Source organism: Salvia splendens, chromosome 2 (genome assembly GCF_004379255.2).
Source record: "Salvia splendens isolate huo1 chromosome 2, SspV2, whole genome shotgun sequence".
Classification (NCBI taxonomy): Eukaryota; Viridiplantae; Streptophyta; class Magnoliopsida; order Lamiales; family Lamiaceae; genus Salvia; species Salvia splendens.
This window is the reverse complement of record NC_056033.1, coordinates 29796703-29817697: the sequence shown is the minus strand read 5'-3', so window position 1 is coordinate 29817697 and position 20995 is coordinate 29796703. Positions and strand designations below refer to the sequence as shown.

Here is a 20995-nt window from a genome sequence, read left to right as displayed (position 1 = left end):
CTAATTAAAACTTCAACTTATATAATATTTATAGATAGAAGAAGATCATAGGACCGCCATGCTACTCACTCAAATGCACCAATGTAGGGGGGGCGGTGGTAGTTCCCAACAACAAGATGACGAGTACGACGTGGCTATATCGTCAGACTCGGACAACAATGATGATAGATCTCGTTCTCGTATTCCATCTAGCACCGGTGGAAATGAGGACATGTCTCCCCCTCCAGCCACTAAAAAGCATTGAAATATGTTATTTTTGTTAAACACTACAAAAAGGCCCCGGTGGTAATTCCAAGTCCTAATGATCCGCTCTCTCAAGAAGAGACATCGGCGTTTCATACATATTGTAACTATTGTGATAAAGTCTACAAATTTGCGAGTGGTGGGGGATATGGTACCCTCCGTCGTCATTTGGTAACAAAGCATACTGTAGATTGTGGCACTACCGCTACCCAAACTCAACTAAACTTCCAACCTGGTGGCTCAGGTTCGTCAGGTATGCCTCTTTTAAAATATGATCTTAAAAATTTTGCTGACGTTATGACTAGATGGGCTGCAATGAAGCATTTTCCTTTTAATGTTTATGATGACAAAAAATTTGAGGTTACTATGCAAAGTGGTTTGAACGTAGCTGTCAAAAGAGTAGGTCGAATGACCGTTCAACGATCTATCGTTCGACAATGTTTGGAGAAAAAAGTTGAATTATCACGTTATTTACTCAACTTGGGACACAAAGTGAACATTTGCTCAGATGTATGGACTGATTCTTTTAATAGACATTCATAAATGGGCATTACGGTTCACTTTGTGGACAATAGTTGGACTTTGAAAAAGCGTTTGATTGGTTTTAGAGAATTTGAGACTTCACACACTGGCCCCGAAATTGCTTCTTTAATTATTCAAGTTTTGAATGAATTTTAATTATGCAATAAGATATTTTCTGTTGCTTTTGATAATGCAACTGCTAACACTGCAAGTATTAATGACTTGATTGCAGCTTGTGCTCCGGTTATTGATGGTAAGTATTTTCATCAAATATGCATATGTCATATTTTGAATTTATGTTTACAAGATGCGCTTGAATTATGGCAAAAGCATGTTAGTCCTATTAGAACTACAGTTAGATTAATCTATCAAAAGCCGCCTATTGGCAAAGCTTGGAAGAAGTATTGTCATCAAAAGAAGGTAAGATATACGAATTTTTACCATGCATGTGTCTCATAGATGGAATTCGACATATGATTGTCTGAATTCTACTTTGGGGCATAAAGATTCTTTGTGTGATTTTTTAGAACCTATCTCATTTCTGATTTATATCTGTCGCATAGTTGTTGGGATCATAGCGTGAGTTTATTTAAATTGTTCAAATATTTCAAAAATGCGACTGTTGAATTATCAGGTGTTTATTATTGCACTGTTGTTCATGTTTTAGAGCATTGCATGTATATATCACTTGGTTTTAAAACTGGGATGAAAAATGCTTACTATTCTCCTGAATTAATGTGTGTTTTATATTATATGATTGACAAATGACTTAAGTATTTCAGTGAGATTCCAACGGTGTTTTTGATTTCAAATGTCTTGGCTCTAAAATGGAAATTAGCCAGTACCTCCAGGTTTTTAGATTTTTATTATAACAATTTGAGTTCTATTGATCTTGGTCCACTTCAAGCATTGCAAACGGATACCAATGACCAATAAGGAGTAAACCTAACCGAAACATTTCAAATAAACCTTCCGGACCGGTCAATTGTCCAACAAACCTTAGAGTTTAACTTGCGTGCTCTCTACACCGAATATGAAACCAAGTATAACAGTATCCACCAAGTCAGAAGACCTACCCCTCCTCAACAACATAATTTTGGCTTCGCATTTCAAACTGATTATGATGCGCAATCCCAATTAGCCGACCTATACAGCTACAACACCAGCGGAAGGTCGACCTCAGTAATGGTAAGTGAGTTAGATTTATATTTCGATTCACTCTTTTCCTTTGGTGATGAAGGTCCTACTCCTCCCGCCCAAATCGACGTCCTCGATTGGTGGGGAACACACGAGAAAGAATTTCCCATACTTGCGTCAATGGCCAAGGAGATTTTTCCGGTTCCGGCTTCCACTGTCGCCGTCGAGTCCGCTTTCAGTGTTGGATCACGTGTGTTGGATGAATAAAGAAGTAAGCTCTCCGCGAAAAATATGGAAGTCGTGATGTTACTTGATGATTGAGCCAAAGCTGACGTCAGAGAACAAGAAAATGATAGGGATGATCGTCAGGAGGAATCACAAGAAGATTTCACCGGTGATGAATCGTAGGCCAACCGTCAACCGCCGGCCAAGCCAAATAGGTAAGTAAGGTGAGAGAACTACGTGGGTTTTGATTCCCTAATGCAAATGAGCATTGGGGATACGTAGGCACCTCAACTTAAATTTTAAATTTAAGTTGAGCTCAAGTCCTTTTTCCTTTATTTCTCTTTTTTTCCATTTGTTTCTACTTTAAAAATATGCAAATATAATTAAATAATTGTATTTGTATATATACTCTAGTCGGTGAAGTAGATTTCTCTATAAGGCTAAATCCGAGAAACTTTTGACAATTCTACTATAATTGTTGATTGTTAGACTAAACTCAGCATTTAAAGGTTGAATTGCTAAAGGTGTCCTCAATTTAGTTATTTAGAAACATCTCCTTCGCCGTGTCACGACCGCATTTTCTAAGGATAGAAAACACGGTTGATCGCGACTAGGGGAGGATTAAAGAAGCGGGGAAAGAAATAAGGGGAAAAATAAAATCAAGCATTGGTTGCGAGACATGACTAATTAAATGCTGATACATAGAAGAAAGATACTCGATCATGAAGACTCGAGTAATTGTTTGTAAAAATTTCAAAATATCAGAGTTTTGAACAAAATAGACTTGAGTCTTTTAAAATGCACAACGGAAGCAAATGAACGCGGTTCCATGTATGAAGACATGAACCTCCGATAGTCAAAATCTGACTGAATTAAATGTCTTGTCTCAATAGCACTTCCTCCACCACTTCGCTGCTCAACCTGCACATTTAGAAATATATGCAGGGCTGAGTACAAAAAGTACTCAGTGAACACATTGCCGAAAATTACACATATACATTTGAAAATATTGTCAAGCCATCATCACAGTAACACTCGGGGGTGTTATTGAAAAGGCCCGAGCTTACTAAAAATATCACATTGGGTTGCAACCCCTTTTTCCGGTACTTTAGCCATATCTGATCACATTGTGCCGCTGAGATGGTGTTCTCATACGGTCACCTTCCCTGCCCAACACGTCAGAGGTATCCTTGTGCCTGGAAGGTGGCCACCTTCCACGGTCACCTTCTCTGCCGTTCACGGCCAGAGGTTCCAAGTAGGGACACCACCCTACCCGGACTAAAAATCGAATCGATTCACATATTTCATCATAATTCACTTGGCCGTAGCCAACAGATAGGCATCATAACAAAACATTTGTGGCAAGACAACATCATTAAAATCACGAACATGTGTTCGTGTTTTCATAAAATACGATTTGTATTTTAGTATAAGAAAGCTCACCTGGATCATTTAGTTCCTTTAACTTGAATCATTCGTTCCGACTTTACTAGCGGACGTACCCTTTTGAAAATATCACAATATAATAATACACTAATTAGACTCACGGACAAAACTACTTAAATTAGAATGCATGCACCCTCATTAAAATCTTTTATCTCGTTTCTCGATTTTCGCGTATTTTCGATTATTCGGCGGCCGCCCAAGGCGTCGCTTGAGACGCCGGTCGGCCGCTTACGCCCATAATTCCTCCATTGGCTCCTCGTATTTCCCTCCACGATATCGAATTAAAATCCCAAAATTATAAAAGTGCACAATTAAATTATCGCAACCATTTCCCCTCGAAAATATATTTATTTCGGACTTGGGATAAATTATTCATACTTCAAAAATTATTCCGGAATTTAATTAAATAATTTCGTCACGATTAATTATCGGCACAAAGATTTACTTAAAAGCCCCAAAACAATTAAATGGAGCCCAAACTAAATAGATCAACCAATTAATTTATTAAGCCCAAAGCAAAAATTAAAAGGAGCCCATACTTAAATAAATCATCCACTTTTAATTAAAGAAGCCCAAAATTATTTCATAAAGGGCTAGGCCCAACATTCTATTTCTCTATTTCCTTTAGCCCAAAAAGTTAGTTAAATTTCGAAATGGACCTAATATTTCCGATGCATCGCAGCCCCAAAATAATTAGAAAGAGATTGGGCTCGGATTTATTTTGCATAGCCTAATGCTAATTATTTTAATGGCCCAAAACCATTTAAAATCAAAGGCCCAAAAACAAAGCCCAATTAAAGAAACCATAGGTTAAAGACCTAAGTCTTCTTCTTCCTCATTTCACAAATACGCAGCACCCTCTCCTCTCTCACTTTCTCTCTTCAGCTTCTCACGTTCAAATCAGCCGCCGCAGCGGATCCGCCTCCGTCGCACAGAGCCGCAGCCGCTGCTGCTGGACGCCGACGCCGCCGCTGCTCTCCGCACGCTGCTGTACCGTCGAGAAGCGCCGCTGCTCCGTCGCCGTCGCTCCACCGCCGGCGTGTTCCTTCCATCACCTATTTCCTCTCCCCCTCATTTCTCTCCCTCGGCTCCCCCTCTCCTACTCTCGGCTATGCTCACGCCGCCGCCGATTCGTCGTCATCGTCCAGCCACTACAGCCACTGCTGTCGCCACCGGAAGCCGCGACGCCGCTGCTGTCGCCGTCCGTCGTTGCCGCGCAGTCACCTCGCTGGGAAGACGCTGCTCGCCGGTGGTCGTGCAGCCCCGAACATCACCGCAACTAACCCGAACAACCCCGCACCACCCCGAAACAGCCCCCCTCGTAAGTTTCTAATTGATTTCATGAATTAAAGTCTGATTCTTGAATTCGGTTCGCTTCGATTTAAACGACTAAAAGATTGATTCCAGATCGTAGTTACTGTTTTGGATTGTGCGATTTGGTTGAGTATAGAAAAAACATGCTATGCATTTCATGGATTGAAGGTTTAGATCGGGAAAGGAGGTTTACCTCGATGACACGATATTGGTTGTGAAATTGTAGGACCGGAAGGAGTAGCCCGCTAGATTTTGTAGACTCAGTTTCTTGGATTGAAGTTGAGAGAATGAAGCTTGTTGTTTTTTTTTTTTTTGTTGATTGCAGGGAACGATAAGAGAGAAGAAGGAATAACTGATTTCAAGATTAATATAGAGGGGGCTGGTTTGGAGGAAAAAAAATCTTAGAATTTTTAAATATATTAATTTACTAACTTGGTGACCAAGTTAGATTTTTTTTTTTTTAAATTTCTTTTTTTTTTTCCGGTTGTTACAATCTACCCCTCTTAAAAGAAATTTCGTCCCGAAATTTAGGAGTTATCTAGGCAAAATCTCGAGATATTTTTCCTCCGTTTTCTCTTCTAGCTCCCATGTTGCTTATGCCTGTCCGTGGTTTGTCCACAAAACTCTTACTGTAGTAATCGATTTATTCCAAAGTTGCTGCACTTTTCGATCTAGTATTTCCACCGGCATTTCTTCGTAACTCAGGTTAGTCTCTAGGGCGATTTTTTTTTGTAGCGAATCACATGTTTTGAGTCGAACACGTATCTTCGAAGTTGGGAGGCGTGGAATACGTTGTGTACGTTCCCAAAGTTGGGTGGTAATGCCAAGCGCTATGCTACTGTGCCCACTTCCTCTAGAATTTCATAGGGTCTCACGCGAGGAAATATAGAGTTGATCTAACTGTTTTAACTTTGATCGGAACTGAATTTGGGATTCCAAGAGAAATATTCGAATCGTTCTTGCTTTGTGTAGGCTCCAAGGTAGCCATGAAAATAAAACGATTATAATTATTTCAATTACATGAGCGTTTGGTTCACCACAAACTTTCACCAGTAGCTTGCAACAAAGGTTTTCATGAAGTGCAAAGACTAGGCCCAATTGGGCTCATTATGCTCACTCCCAGAAAAGAAAAAAATACAACGTCAAAGAGCTTGAGCTATACCCATAGAGCTTGGGAATTTTATTGTGGGAAAACTTACCAGATGGAATAAATTGCGAAACTGAGGGTATGACGAATAAAAATGCAGATGTCAATAATAGGTTGCCAATAATATAATCAAAATGAACAGTGAAGTAGAAAAGTTTCAAGTATCCCCGGATGATAACATGAAGACCTGAGATGGTTGGTTACAAATGGATTTGAAAAGAATAGGAAAAATAAACAATTGCAATTTGCTCAACAACACTGTGATAGAAGATCAAATCAATGAAATTTTTAGAGTTTGTAAGCAGTTCAGGGAAACTGACTAATAAAGAGGGCAACAAGAGGAAACTAGCCAAGGGAGAAGCAATGTGCCCGCTTTAACATGGAGCTTGCAGAAAAGCTCAAATCAAGAGACAACAATCATATTTGAATTCAGAATATGAGAATATTCATGTAAAACAAATAGCTTGTCAATAAGTATGTCTGAAATCACAAAGGGTCAAATTAAATGGTTTAAGGTCTCACCAGATGGCTACTCCAATATAGTAAGACTGAAAATGATTGGGCTCAAGTGGATTTGAGAAAGAAGAATAACAAGGAACTACCCTTTTTGGTCAATAACATCGTGATACTATATCACGTTAACGAATTTACAAAGTTTATAACCAAGTCACGGAAATTAATTAGTAGAGAAGACAACCAGAGCAAACTAGTTCGGGAAGAGAGCAAATTACTTTAGACTTGGAGTTGCTAAAGAGCTCAAAGCATGATGGAATAATTTTTAGTGGAATTAAGAAGAGGGAACTACTCATATAAAATAAAGAGCTTGTCAAGAAGCACTTTTGAAAACAAAAAAAAGTCCACTAATGATCTTTGAAGAATATTATCATTGAAGAGACAATAGTTTAGGGAAACATGTTTATTCTGAAGGCTATAAATAAAGCAGCTCCGAGTATAAAAGTTTGCTGGCAAGAATTCAGAGAGTCAAAGTATTGCTTTTATGCAGAATGAGTAAAGAAGGACCGTAGTCACTGGTGGTTATCAGAAAACATGAGGGAGCAAGCTCAAAACTGAAAGTGATTCACAACCTTGACATAGAAGAGGGAAAATAATGGCACATTACCTTGCAAAAGAAGGCATTTAATATCTTAATTCAACAAAAAGTATTTTGATCAAGGGGGTGCGAGAAAATGAAATTCATGGGAATCCAAGTAAGCGTTGCTGATGAATCATCTTGGTTAACTACAATGGTGATACTCCCTTGTTTAATTCCTTATAGAGGATGGTAAATGAGTTATGGGAAACTTTCGTCACAAGCTACTTTCACCTTACGATCACGTCAGATGACCATATGTGGAGATTATGACTCCTTGGTACTCTCGGTTCGTCAGAACTGTCATCCTCGTAACACGCCGTTTCTGTTTACTTATTATTGTAAAGCTAGATTCTTTGTTTACATTGTAATCATATTCTCTTGCCATGTATGTGTTCATCGCTTAGTTGGATCAAAGGTATAATCCTTTGGAGTGATTGGATTGTCAAGAAAGACAATGGCTAACCCAGATTATTCATGTCATTGGGACGTAAAAACATCGTTTTATTCTATGTTGGATTACTTTTCTCGTGACGAAACTTTTTTCTTATCGTGTACTTTCTTATCGTCGCTCAAGAAAGCGAGAAATGTTCATACCGTACTTCTAAGTTCGAGTTCATATTGTGTTCTAGAAGGAACGCAGAACTAAGTATTCTAAGTTCTTGGAAATTTCGATTTCCCCATACTAGCAACATGATTCAATGGCTACTCAAAAAGATGTATCATTTCTCAAACTCAACAAGAGATATCATTTCAACAATTGGTACCATACTCATATACTTTATACTTTCATATTCCAATACCTTTTTCCATTCGGGAAAGTTACCCTTTTTTTTTTATTCATACATTCACAGTCTTTAGCCAAGAAAAGACATACTAACTTTTTCTTTAAGCACGCTACCAAATCAAGAAACACCAACTCTTTCTTTAAACTCAGTATTTTCATCTGTTCACTCAAATTAACTGCATGCGTTATTTCTCAATTTCACACTTTTAAATATCTTGACTTTCTTTTGAAAAAAAAAACAAGTTACCTTTTTCCTCGTTGAGCGCAATGGGAGGGAAGTGCTAAGAGCATTTTCATCGATTAGACAGTCTACTGGAACAAGTCTAGACCAAAGATTTTCGAAGAAGACTCTCGGGTTCAGAGCGAGAAAGAATGCTCTGATACCACTCTGTCACGACCGCATTTTCTAAGGATAGAAAACACGGTTGATCGCGACTAGGGGAGGATTAAAGAAGCGGGGAAAGAAATAAGGGGAAAAATAAAATCAAGCATTGGTTGCGAGACATGACTAATTAAATGCTGATACATAGAAGAAAGATACTCGATCATGAAGACTCGAGTAATTGTTTGTAAAAATTTCAAAATATCAGAGTTTTGAACAAAATAGACTTGAGTCTTTTAAAATGCACAACGGAAGCAAATGAACGCGGTTCCATGTATGAAGACATGAACCTCCGAGAGTCAAAATCTGACTGAATTAAATGTCTTGTCTCAATAGCACTTCCTCCACCACTTCGCTGCTCAACCTGCACATTTAGAAATATATGCAGGGCTGAGTACAAAAAGTACTCAGTGAACACATTGCCGAAAATTACACATATACATTTGAAAATATTGTCAAGCCATCATCACAGTAACACTCGGGGGTGTTATTGAAAAGGCCCGAGCTTACTAAAAATATCACATTGGGTTGCAACCCCTTTTTCCGGTACTTTAGCCATATCTGATCACATTGTGCCGCTGAGATGGTGTTCTCATACGGTCACCTTCCCTGCCCAACACGTCAGAGGTATCCTTGTGCCTGGAAGGTGGCCACCTTCCACGGTCACCTTCTCTGCCGTTCACGGCCAGAGGTTCCAAGTAGGGACACCACCCTACCCGGACTAAAAATCGAATCGATTCACATATTTCATCATAATTCACTTGGCCGTAGCCAACAGATAGGCATCATAACAAAACATTTGTGGCAAGACAACATCATTAAAATCACGAACATGTGTTCGTGTTTTCATAAAATACGATTTGTATTTTAGTATAAGAAAGCTCACCTGGATCATTTAGTTCCTTTAACTTGAATCATTCGTTCCGACTTTACTTGCGGACGTACCCTTTTGAAAATATCACAATATAATAATACACTAATTAGACTCACGGACAAAACTACTTAAATTAGAATGCATGCACCCTCATTAAAATCTTTTATCTCGTTTCTCGATTTTCGCGTATTTTCGATTATTCGGCGGCCGCCCAAGGCGTCGCTTGAGACGCCGGTCGGCCGCTTACGCCCATAATTCCTCCGTTGGCTCCTCGTATTTTCCTCCACGATATCGAATTAAAATCCCAAAATTATAAAAGTGCACAATTAAATTATCGCAACCATTTCCCCTCGAAAATATATTTATTTCGGACTTGGGATAAATTATTCATACTTCAAAAATTATTCCGGAATTTAATTAAATAATTTCGTCACGATTAATTATCGGCACAAAGATTTACTTAAAAGCCCCAAAACAATTAAATGGAGCCCAAACTAAATAGATCAACCAATTAATTTATTAAGCCCAAAGCAAAAATTAAAAGGAGCTCATACTTAAATAAATTATCCACTTTTAATTAAAGAAGCCCAAAATTATTTCATAAAGGGCTAGGCCCAACATTCTATTTCTCTATTTCCTTTAGCCCAAAAAGTTAGTTAAATTTCGAAATGGACCTAATATTTCCGATGCATCGCAGCCCCAAAATAATTAGAAAGAGATTGGGCTCGGATTTATTTTGCATAGCCTAATGCTAATTATTTTAATGGCCCAAAACCATTTAAAATCAAAGGCCCAAAAACAAAGCCCAATTAAAGAAACCATAGGTTAAAGACCTAAGTCTTCTTCTTCCTCATTTCACAAATACGCAGCACCCAAATACGCAGCACCCTCTCCTCTCTCACTTTCTCTCTTCAGCTTCTCACGTTCAAATCAGCCGCCGCAGCGGATCCGCCTCCGTCGCACAGAGCCGCAGCCGCTGCTGCTGGACGCCGACGCCGCCGCTGCTCTCCGCACGCTGCTGTACCGTCGAGAAGCGCCGCTGCTCCGTCGCTGTCGCTCCACCGCCGGCGTGTTCCTTCCATCACCTATTTCCTCTCCCCCTCATTTCTCTCCCTCGGCTCCCCCTCTCCTCTCCTACTCTCGGCTATGCTCACGCCGCCGCCGATTCGTCGTCATCGTCCAGCCACTGCAGCCACTGCTGTCGCCACCGGAAGCCGCGACGCCGCTGCTGTCGCCGTCCGTCGTTGCCGCGCAGTCACCTCGCTGGGAAGACGCTGCTCGCCGGTGGTCGTGCAGCCCCGAACATCACCGCAACTAACCCGAACAACCCCGCACCACCCCGAAACAGCCCCCCCTCGTAAGTTTCTAATTGATTTCATGAATTAAAGTCTGATTCTTGAATTCGGTTCGCTTCGATTTAAACGACTAAAAGATTGATTCCAGATCGTAGTTACTGTTTTGGATTGTGCGATTTGGTTGAGTATAAAAAAAACATGCTATGCATTTCATGGATTGAAGGTTTAGATCGGGAAAGGAGGTTTACCTCGATGACACGATATTGGTTGTGAAATTGTAGGACCGGAAGGAGTAGCCCGCTAGATTTTGTAGACTCAGTTTCTTGGATTGAAGTTGAGAGAATGAAGCTTGTTGTTTTTTTTTTTTTTTTGTTGATTGCAGGGAACGATAAGAGAGAAGAAGGAATAACTGATTTGAAGATTAATATAGAGGGGGCTGGTTTGGAGGAAAAAAAATCTTAGAATTTTTAAATATATTAATTTACTAACTTGGTGACCAAGTTAGATTTTTTTTTTAAATTTCTTTTTTTTTTCCGGTTGTTACACGCCGACTAAGAGTATATATACTTATAAATTTATTGTTCAGAACTTCAAGTCTTTTTTGTAATTTGTAATTAGCTTCGTTGTAGACTAGTAGTTTCGTTGTATTTAAATGTTTTGTTCAAGACTTCAAGTTTTTTGTGATTTGTAATTGTTGTAACTTGTAATCTCAATAAAATTGCAATTTTCATCGTGATTTTTAAAATTTTATTTACACACATTTCATAGATAAATAAATAAGAAAATGCACAAAAAAATATTACGAACCGCCGAACTAGCGGTTTTTGGCCGGAAACCGGTGGTTTTGAACCGCTGTCCGAACCGGCGGTTTTTTAAACCGGAACCACCGGAACCCTTGGCAGGCCGATTCAGGTTCATGAAAATCCTGAACCGTGAACCGTCGGTCCCGAACCGAAACCGACGGTTTATGAACCGTATGCATGCCTAGTGCACATACTGGTTTCATACAGTTTGGTGTCATGGAAAAGTAAATTAAAATTGTTAAATATTCCCACCATTCACTATTTAAAGATTTATTATTTTACTTTTTTTAGATGTTCGTAATTAAGATTTATTTATCTTTTACCACTTTTAGTACGCGGATCTCATATTTAAATTTTTTTACCCATAACAATCCATTATGAAATCATTACTCCCTCTGTCCGCAAATATGTGTTTCGTTTCACTTTTGCTATAAGTTTAAATAGACCAAATATTCTATTAATTCACTCCACTCACATTTTTTTATATTATAAAAGTAATAAAGTGGACTTTTAGCTACCAAGTACTATTTTCTACATTATTTTCTGTTTTATTTTACTATTTCTCCACTTTAACTATTTATTATAATTTTTATGAAACGAGTACAGAGAATCAACAAGACCTCTAATGGCGGACATAGAGAGTACCATGGAGTAGTATTTATAGTTCAAAACCTTTTCACTCGCCCATCTCATAAAATCTTCTCATTCCTCCACTCTAGGAAACTCTTCAGTTTTCTAAAGTAATAATAGTCGAGTTTATATCTGTTATTAAGATGGGGGGTCATGTATCATTTACTCTCTGACTTTCTCTATTCCTTGTTAATTGAGACATTTTCTTTCGACACATAGTTTAAGCATAGCGTATTAAATAGATGGTGAATAAAGTAAGAGAAATAAAAAAAGAATAAAATAAGAGAATTACTTTTTTGCCAAAAATAAAATTGACTCAATTATCTTGAAACTTCGCAAAATAAAAAAAATGATTTAATTAACATGTAACGGGGGTGTACAGTTTAAAATGTATATAGTCGCATAATGAAACACATCCTATGAATCCCCCATTAAATATACTCTTTCTCTCTGTCTTAAAGTAGTTGAGTAAAATTTTTTTACTCGTTTTGATAAAAGATAAAATGATAATTAAACAGTTCAAGTGAAGGAAAGTAAAATAATAGAAGAGGGGAGTCTCCTCCAATAAACGTATAACAATGAGTAAAGTGGACTGCAATATCATGAGACGTAGTACTAAAATAAAAGGCTTATTTATTTGAAGATGGTGAAAAGTGAAAACTACAAAAATTGCATCATTCTTTTACAATGGTACAAACGCAGGATTAATAATACAATCATCCCAAACACGATATACTGAATCACTGATACATGCAACGATATCTCGTATATAGTCCTCGCCTGCAGATTCAAGGACTAGAGAACCGGGCTACGAACCTCAGTATTGGGGATCTGAATCCCTCCCCGTCATAATGCAGAAAATTACATGCATACATGGGGAGGGATAAGCTTTCCTGGATTCATGATGTTGTTCGGATCTAAAGCAGCCTTAATCCTTTTCATCGTCTGGAGAGCCTCCATCCCCAGTTCTTTCTCCAGATACTGTAATGTTCAATACCATTTTAATTATATCTCATTTACCTGTGATTCTACAATAAATACTACTCCACCCGTCCCACAATAATATGCACTTTCTAATTTTGGAAACCCTCTTCTCTCTAATGAGGTGGGACCAATTCTTCACTAACAATACTATATTTACTTTACTAATTTTGCATTAAAACCCGTGCTGAACCCAAAATGCATATTCTTTGGGGACGGAGGGAGTACTACTACAATTCGAATTTATAGTGCATTCAACAATACCTTCATTTTTCCAGTGCCCACACCATGTTCTCCGGTGCAAGTTCCTGATCATTATAAACATTGGATCAACTTTGAATTTAGAAAGATGTTGATTATTGAATGAGATTCTTCTATGACAACAAATGGTTGGGAATTGATTATATACCGTCCATATCCAGAGCAGCATGCACCATGAAACGGTTTAATCTCTCAGCTTCCTTTCGTTGCTCCTCTTTGTCCGGATCAAACAATATCACGCAATGGAAGTTTCCATCACCAGCATGAGCAAGAACGGTGCTGTTCTAGCATCCATGTGTATCAGTGAAAGTGAAAGCATTGCCAAAAGCTTTAACAGACGTTGGGAAGTATAATACCAGACTAAAGGTGAAGCATCTAGCTGCTTCTTGGATGTTGATATCAGTTCAGCAAGGCGAGATAGTGGGACACACACATCCTACATTGATATAAATTTTATGAAATAACCCACATATCTAATAAAAAGGTTAGACATGATGTGCTAGCCAAAAAAAACTGAAGTTTAGGGACAGAACATTTTGAGGACTAGGGGAAAAACAAGTTTGATTTACTGATTAATTCTGCATAACACTGGCTTATTAAAGATTCGCTTGCACCTTCCAAAATCGAGTATAGTTTGAACCATGCATAAAATTTGAATTTGCATGTCCAAAGATTTTTATTCAATTATAATGGGAATTGCGAAATAGTAGAGATATGCAAGAATCACTATGTTTGCCCCTCCACGTTGAGTGCACATCTATATAGATGTATAAATTTCAAAACTAGCACTCCCTCCGTCCCTCTATAGTTGAGTCGCATTCCTTTTTAGGATGTCCCACTATAGCTGAGTCATTTCCTTTTTTGGCAAAAAGTAACACATCTCCACTCTTTTACTTAATTATCTATCTTACTTATCCTCTCTCTATCTCTCTCTACTTTATTCACACTTCCCTTATCCCACTTAAACAACTTTCTAAAATCATGTGCCCTAAAGAAATACCTCTACTACCGAGGGAAAAATGGAGTATACCATATAAGAATATGAACATAGAGAAAATCACAATTAAGATGTATTCTAGAATTATGTGAAGCTTCCGTAAATTAATTGAATGAGCTAACCTTGATGGAAATTATTGTTCTAAATAGAATAACATAATATGAAGGTAGAGCAAATCACTATTTAGATGTATTCTAAAATATGTACTGAAACTTCCGTAAATTAATTGAATGAGCTAAACTTAATGGAAAATATTGTTCAAAAAAGAATACTAATATAAAACCGACCGTGATTAATGCTTCGGAATTCGGTTCCATGGCAAAGCATGCCCAGAGTGCCTCCTTCCGTATCTAATAAAAAACAGACCATAGAAAAAAAGATTAGATGCAGATCAGACAAGTTTTTTTTCCATCGTCTTCTCGCTGAAGCTTCAAAGAAGATGTACTTCTCGTTAGTTCTTTTTTCTGGAAGTGCAGATAAAAATGTCCATAACGTATTTACTCAGAAATGTAAGCATTTACATCTGTTGTACCTTCCAAAGTTCCTTTTTTGCTTCAGGTTCCTCCGCAAACACAAAATCTGAGCCACATTGCTCAGAAGCAATCTTCTGAACCATAAGTGTTTGTTCACGAGAATATGCTTCTGCCATTTTGAAACCAAAAGACAACATGAGAAACGAAGATGCATGTCAGCTTGGAGAGTAAATACAATTTAGTGCTATAAATAATAAATTCAGAAATTGAAAAGAATGGAAACTATTGAAGCAATATTTTATCTGCCTCACTTCACCCACCAAGAATCATAGCTAAAGAAAAGCAAAAAAAAATCTGTTTGAAATGCATTCAATTGTTTTATCCAAACATATGCCACTACTCACCTGTGCCAATAAACTCGAACATCAAAGTTGGGGCTTCAGGTAAGCTTTTCCCATTAGCAAGGTTGATTGCCCTGACTTGAACCTCATCAAGAAGCTCTACCCTTGATACCTATTACACGATATAGAACAAGATAAAAGGATGAAACGAACAAGAAATTGCATCTTCAAAAAGTTCTTATGAGAATGGAAGAGACCTTTATCTTTCCACGCTTTCAATTATATATAACTGAGTACAAGCACTATCAGAAAAACTAGGAACTGCAACAAATATGCAACAGATTAGACCAATTCCAGTGAAGCCAACTAACCTGTATACCAGACATCATAGTGGCAATAGCAACATCTGCGGCATCTTTAATGGTAGGAAAGTTGCACATTGCTACCTATAATACAATTTAAGGTAAGCCAATTGAAATCCAACTCAAACATCATACAAACAATAAATGCCCCAATCCACTGGTAATAGTTGTGGGGTATTTTTCATTGTCGGCATCGCCAGTTTATTGACGGATTTCGTTATAAACATCGCCAACTTTCAAAGAGCCAGCAGTGTGCAGTGTTGAGAAAGTGGCCGTGGTGCTTAACAACAACTACTATTAAAAACAGTATTCCTTGACCAACGTTGTTAAACTATGGCGGCGATATGGCGCTATAGCATGGCAGTTCATGATGAAAACACCATTGCCACACTGATTTTTGCCATTTTCCTGTGTCGGCAGCCAAAGAATATGCACTTTGGGTTCGGCATGGGTTTTAATGTAAAATTGGTAAAGTAAGAGAGAGGCAGAGAGAAAAAGTATTGTTCGTGGAGAATTGGTCCCACTCAATAGAGAGAAAAGACTTTTCAAAATTAGAAAGTGCATATTCTTGTGGGATGGACTAAAAAGGAAAGAGTGCATATTCTTGTGGGGTGGAGGGAGTATGAGACAAAGGTTTGGTACAAGAAGACAAGGACAAAAAGCATCGTGAGGTACAAATCATTTTTCTGGAGCATGTTGTTTGGGTTGGGGTGAGGGGAAACATATTTAAAGAGATTTTCCCACACAGACACACATAAATATATATTTACAGAGAGAGAGAGAGAGATTCTATATATGTGATTGCCTCATAAAAGAAGCTTGGTCTATAGAATTTTTTTGTTTATATAAATGAAACTCAAACCTGATCATGCTACACAATCTTTATTTAGTAATCTGGAAGCACTAATCTCCCAGCAAGTGTTTGACAGCTATAGCATTTTTCGATTTTTGAGAAATTCATAAATTGAATTATTTAATAGCATTATCCATTCATTTCAATTTCAGCAAGTAAGGCCTTCATTCTTCCATTGTTGTGATGGATATCATGGATTACATGATACAATAAATATTTCGATCTTAACACCACAATAACCTCACTGTACAGCATTTACACTTGAGCTTGTTATAGAGTACTCCCTCTGTCCCTTAAAATTATGCACTTTCTATTTTAGGAAAAAAATTTCTCTCTGATGAGATGAGACTGATTTTCCACTAACAATAATTCAATCAGTTTTTCTCTCTCTCTTACTTTACCAATTGTGCATTAAAATTCATGCCCCTTCAAAAGTTCTTATTTTTAAGGGACGGAGGGAGTATAAGATATTCAGGTTCAAATTAAGAATAGCAGGAGAGGACGAAGAGAGAGAGAGTATGAGAAAGTACTATGAAAATACCACTGAGAACTGGGGGATTTTTTGGAGACGTAAGGTGACTTCTGTTATCACACCCAATGTTCCTTCACTTCCAATCATGAGACGTGTAAGATCATACCTGAGAAAGATTAAACAAAAAATATTAGGCTTATAATTACAACGTAAGGGTGGGGCGAAAGATGAAATTGAGCTTGAAAAGCAGAAACGGTGAGCGATGATCAGAAAAGATATAAACGGATAAAGAAGCAAAGTTGTACAGAAACATAATTCACTAATCTCAGTTACAAACTACAGAGTTGTCCTGTGTGGAAATATGCATGATGCCATTGGTCTAGACATTACTATGTTTTTTCTTGCTCTTATTGAGCTTCAAGCATCATATAAAGACTTGTTGCAGACCTATTCTGATCAGGCTATGGAACAAACTTATATGGCAAAAAATAAAAATAAAGAACATACCCAGCAGCGCTTTTCCTGGCACGAGATCCAGTCTTCACAATGTCTCCATTGGCTAGAACCGCCTGAAAGGAATAAGCATCAATGCATCATGAGTGTGATCTCAGTGAGCATGAGGAAACATAACATTAAATATACATACCTTAAGGTTAATGACATTTTCGCGCATAGTTCCATACCTACAAACTAGAAATGAAATAATTAAACTGAATTAAGAAAGCAACAAAATAGTTCTTAGGTTTAGAACCTAACCTATACAGCTTCTCAACGATCATTTTATGCAATGGCATGAGCTAACTAGCTACTAAACAACTTGACTAGGCATATAAACCTAGGTTATCACGCAATGTGACAAATCATGTGCAATGCTGTTAGTTTACATTAAAAGTTTATTTTCGTGTATATATCATCAGCTACCATTAGTATTACAACAAAATTTATGATCATGCAGAAGCAGATAGGGCTCAACATATATGGTAAATGATGTTTATACTTCTAAAGCTGAAACAAAACAACTACCTTACAGCCAATGAGCCGGAGCAGCGTGTGGCACACATCCCACCAATGGTTGCTCCAGGACCTGAGGACCAGCTTAGTTACAAAATATATTGATGTGAAAATTACAAGTATCCAATAAATCTATAGGAACAAGGAAACTAGGAAGAAAACGTAATAGTATAATTTGAAAAACAGCTACACAGTAAAGTTCTCAGGAATCAGGATACATAACACCAATTAAACTTACTCTTAACTGAAATGTAAGCTTTAATTCTTAATACTAGAGGCCACATTCAGATTCGGTATCAAGAGCTTAATTAAGCAGTCATCTTCATAGTAAAGGCAATAACAACTGAAAGAGTTCAACTGTCTTTCTGCCTATCATATAGGGTCAATTTCTTGGATTAACATGTTCTAATATTGCATATTCCTACAAGTTACAATGCAATCATAAACCCATCCAAAAAAATATTAGAAAAAAAGGTAAAACTAAAAAGCAAAAGCACTAAATAAGAAGAGGTGTGTGAAGCTTACCAGGATCTAGAGGAAAGAATAAACCATATGGTTCGAGGTATTCATTAAGATCCATCCACCCAATTCCAGGCTCAACAACCACATCCATGTCCTTTACATTTAATGATTTGATACACTACAATTTGAATGGTTAGCAAAGTAAGTAACATGATGCTTTCCGACTAAGTCAAAATTATTTACATGATGGATGAGAAATCCTCACACAGAATTTCCAATATTGGGAAATAAGGACATGCAGAGGGAAGAAATTTTGAGAATTGTGATGACAATTAACAAAGTTTATTATATCTGGAGATAGCAAATGAAATAACAAACAGATAACCTCAGAAAAAAACCAGCCTACATCATATGTGGAAGAGTCCCTAGGCTAAAACAAGCTCATACTGGAACAGTCATCACGAAACTTACATCTTCTATTGTAACATAGACAGACCCATAACAACTATTAACTCAATAACTACTTCCCCTTCCACTACCAATGGTAGTGGACGGCACGAGTTTTAATGCAAAATTGGTAAAGTAAGATAGACATAAAAGTAAAACGTGGATGGAGTATTGTTAGTGGAGAATGGGTCCCACCTCATAAAAGAGAAACTTACCAAAAATAGGAGGTGACTATTTTTTTGGAAAACCCAAAATGAAAAAAATAAGACTATTTGTTGTGGACTTACAGGAGTATGACTTAAGATCTGATAAAGAAGTTCATGCAACTAGATTTAGAATGAAAAATATTTCCCTGTTATAGAGATGAATTAATCACAATTAATTTAGTGGCAACATATACACATGGGAGCTTTCATACTTTCATTTGTGTCATGTCAATGCAAACTCCACCACTAGGAGACAAGGTATGGCCTTCAATAGAGGTAGCTCCACCGTATGGCACAATAGGAACCTGCCATCAACAGTAAGAGAGTGGGTCAAAAACCCTATACCATTAAATTCCCTGAGACTAACAAGCACAGGATGGTGTGAAGCGCAGCTCTAACCTTATGTTTGTTGCAGGATACTACTATCTTAGAGACCTCCTCCTCAGTCCTACAGAAAATATATAAAATATGAACATGATGTATTATAAGACAAGGGTGCCACACTGCCACGAAGAGCTAGAATCAGCCATGTACAAACAGTTTCCTTTAGCCCAGCAATCAAACGAAGAGTGGTGAAGAATAAACCACAAAACACACTAGAATCATGGAACACAGGTGCAAATCTTATACAATGGGAAGTCAGGTATGCAAGGGTATGAATGCCTTCAATGAATTCTCACTACTACCATATGATTAACATCATATAACAAGCCTAGATATGAAAGTTACTCATAACGCCAATGATGATAGGCATCCTTCCACTAATGCCGAACTCTGACCTAACAATGATTGTAGTTTTAGCAATCCCCATTTTCCAGACCAGCTGTTACATTCGTTGGTTCAGAGGACAGAGGAATCTAAAATAATAAACCACCACGAGAATGGTTTAAATACAGATTTTATATTAGAAATTTATGCACTAAATACCTTCTCAAGTCAGTATACAAGTTCCACATAGACAAAATCAACTCCACAGTCCTCACCTTGGGAAAACAATCACATCAGGGATGTTCTGTGCCTTGTGAAAGCTGTTCTGTGGCTTCCCATGATAGTATCTTTCATCGTAGTCCATTGTCATATTCTCCTGCACCAGATATTCATTAAAATAACTAAAAGCTGCTTTCATAGTTTGGAAATACGTGACAACAAAATAGAAGGTAACATGCATTTTAGATTGGGCCAAAGCTTATTCGTAGTCAATCATTGCAGGACACTGTCGGTTGATACCTTGCAGGTGATACTGAGTTCTTCAATAAGCTCTCGCGGAACTTCTCTACGCGATCCTTTCACCACGTAATCCGTGCTGTCTGTGCCCCCAATCCTCTTATCACTAAAAGAAAAGCCATTCACAGAAAGACACCATTAATTAATTCGATTCAGCTTCCAGTAAGACGAAACAAAACATCAGGAAACACATCTCTCGGATAGAATTCATGAAATATGCATCCACTTCAACTAATCAACGCATAAACTAATATCACCGATACCACAAGAATAACAAACCGATCAACGCGTTTATTTAGCAATCAACTAATCACTGAAGAGAAACAAGCTTCGAATAGAAGACTTACGATTGAGCGAGATTTGGGGCTTCGCAGCATGAAGGAGCGTTATTGAAGTAAGAATGCAAAGCAAGAGAGGCGGCGGAGACAGTGAAAGCAAGCGGAAGCAAAGAGCTTTCCCAGTGCAAAAAGAACGGTCCCCGGAGGCGTTCCGCCGCAGCAGGACTCCTTGGTGCAGTGGCATGGTGCTCGTGAGAACGATAGTTCCGGAATTTGGTGTAAAACAGCCTTGAAGAAGAACGCAATCGAGAAATCCAGGAGGATAGAGCCATTGCTGGGAGGTTTGTGAGGCGCCGGATTGCACTATGAGTCTAGTATTGCCCACGGTTCGAAAACCGGCGATTCCGGTTTGGTCGAAGTCGGAACCGAAACCGGACCGTGAAGTTATTTCACGGTTCCGGTTCGAAAATCGGCGGTTTCGCGGTTCGATTTTTTTTTTAATTTGAAATTTGGACTTATCCAATAAATTGGAACAAGACAATGGATAATTTAAATTGAAATAAGACGAATAAGGTGAAACTGATATCAATTTTATTGAATTTGAGTTGTAACGGACAATGATACAATACATATACAAGTATACAACATACAACAATGCAATATAATTTACAAGTATCGTCGGAACGTAAATAAAAAAAACATGAAATGGGGGGGGGGGAATTTGAATTTGTC

The 20995-nt window shown here is 37.9% G+C and overlaps 1 protein-coding gene across 1 annotated transcript; it reads right to left on the bottom strand.

The window, feature by feature from the left end:
- Positions 1 to 12511: 12511 nt before the first annotated feature.
- On the bottom strand, positions 12512 to 20629 carry LOC121792146 (D-lactate dehydrogenase [cytochrome], mitochondrial-like). The gene is made up of 18 exons (XM_042189972.1): positions 20333 to 20629; positions 19989 to 20091; positions 19745 to 19845; positions 19161 to 19209; positions 18974 to 19066; positions 18172 to 18286; positions 17659 to 17719; positions 17282 to 17318; positions 17143 to 17204; positions 16705 to 16801; positions 15320 to 15394; positions 15012 to 15120; positions 14667 to 14776; positions 14422 to 14484; positions 13494 to 13573; positions 13286 to 13416; positions 13141 to 13184; positions 12512 to 12876 (listed from the first exon to the last, which is right to left on the bottom strand). The coding sequence occupies exons 1-18, from the start codon at positions 20593 to 20595 to the stop codon at positions 12757 to 12759; spliced, it is 1713 nt and encodes a 570-aa protein (XP_042045906.1). The 5' UTR covers positions 20596 to 20629; the 3' UTR covers positions 12512 to 12756.
- Between the last annotated feature and the right edge of the window lie 366 nt (positions 20630 to 20995).

Excerpts from the sequence above, each read along its gene's own strand:
- LOC121792146 (XM_042189972.1), bottom strand. The coding sequence starts at position 20,595 with ATGGCTCTATCCTCCTGGATTTCTCGATTGCGTTCTTCTTCAAGGCTG. Across the intron at positions 15,121-15,319 it reads CTATGATGTCTGGTATACAG|GTATCAAGGGTAGAGCTTCT; the intron begins GTTAGTTGGCTT and ends ATCGTGTAATAG. Across the intron at positions 13,185-13,285 it reads TGCTGCTCTGGATATGGACG|GAACTTGCACCGGAGAACAT; the intron begins GTATATAATCAA and ends TATAATGATCAG.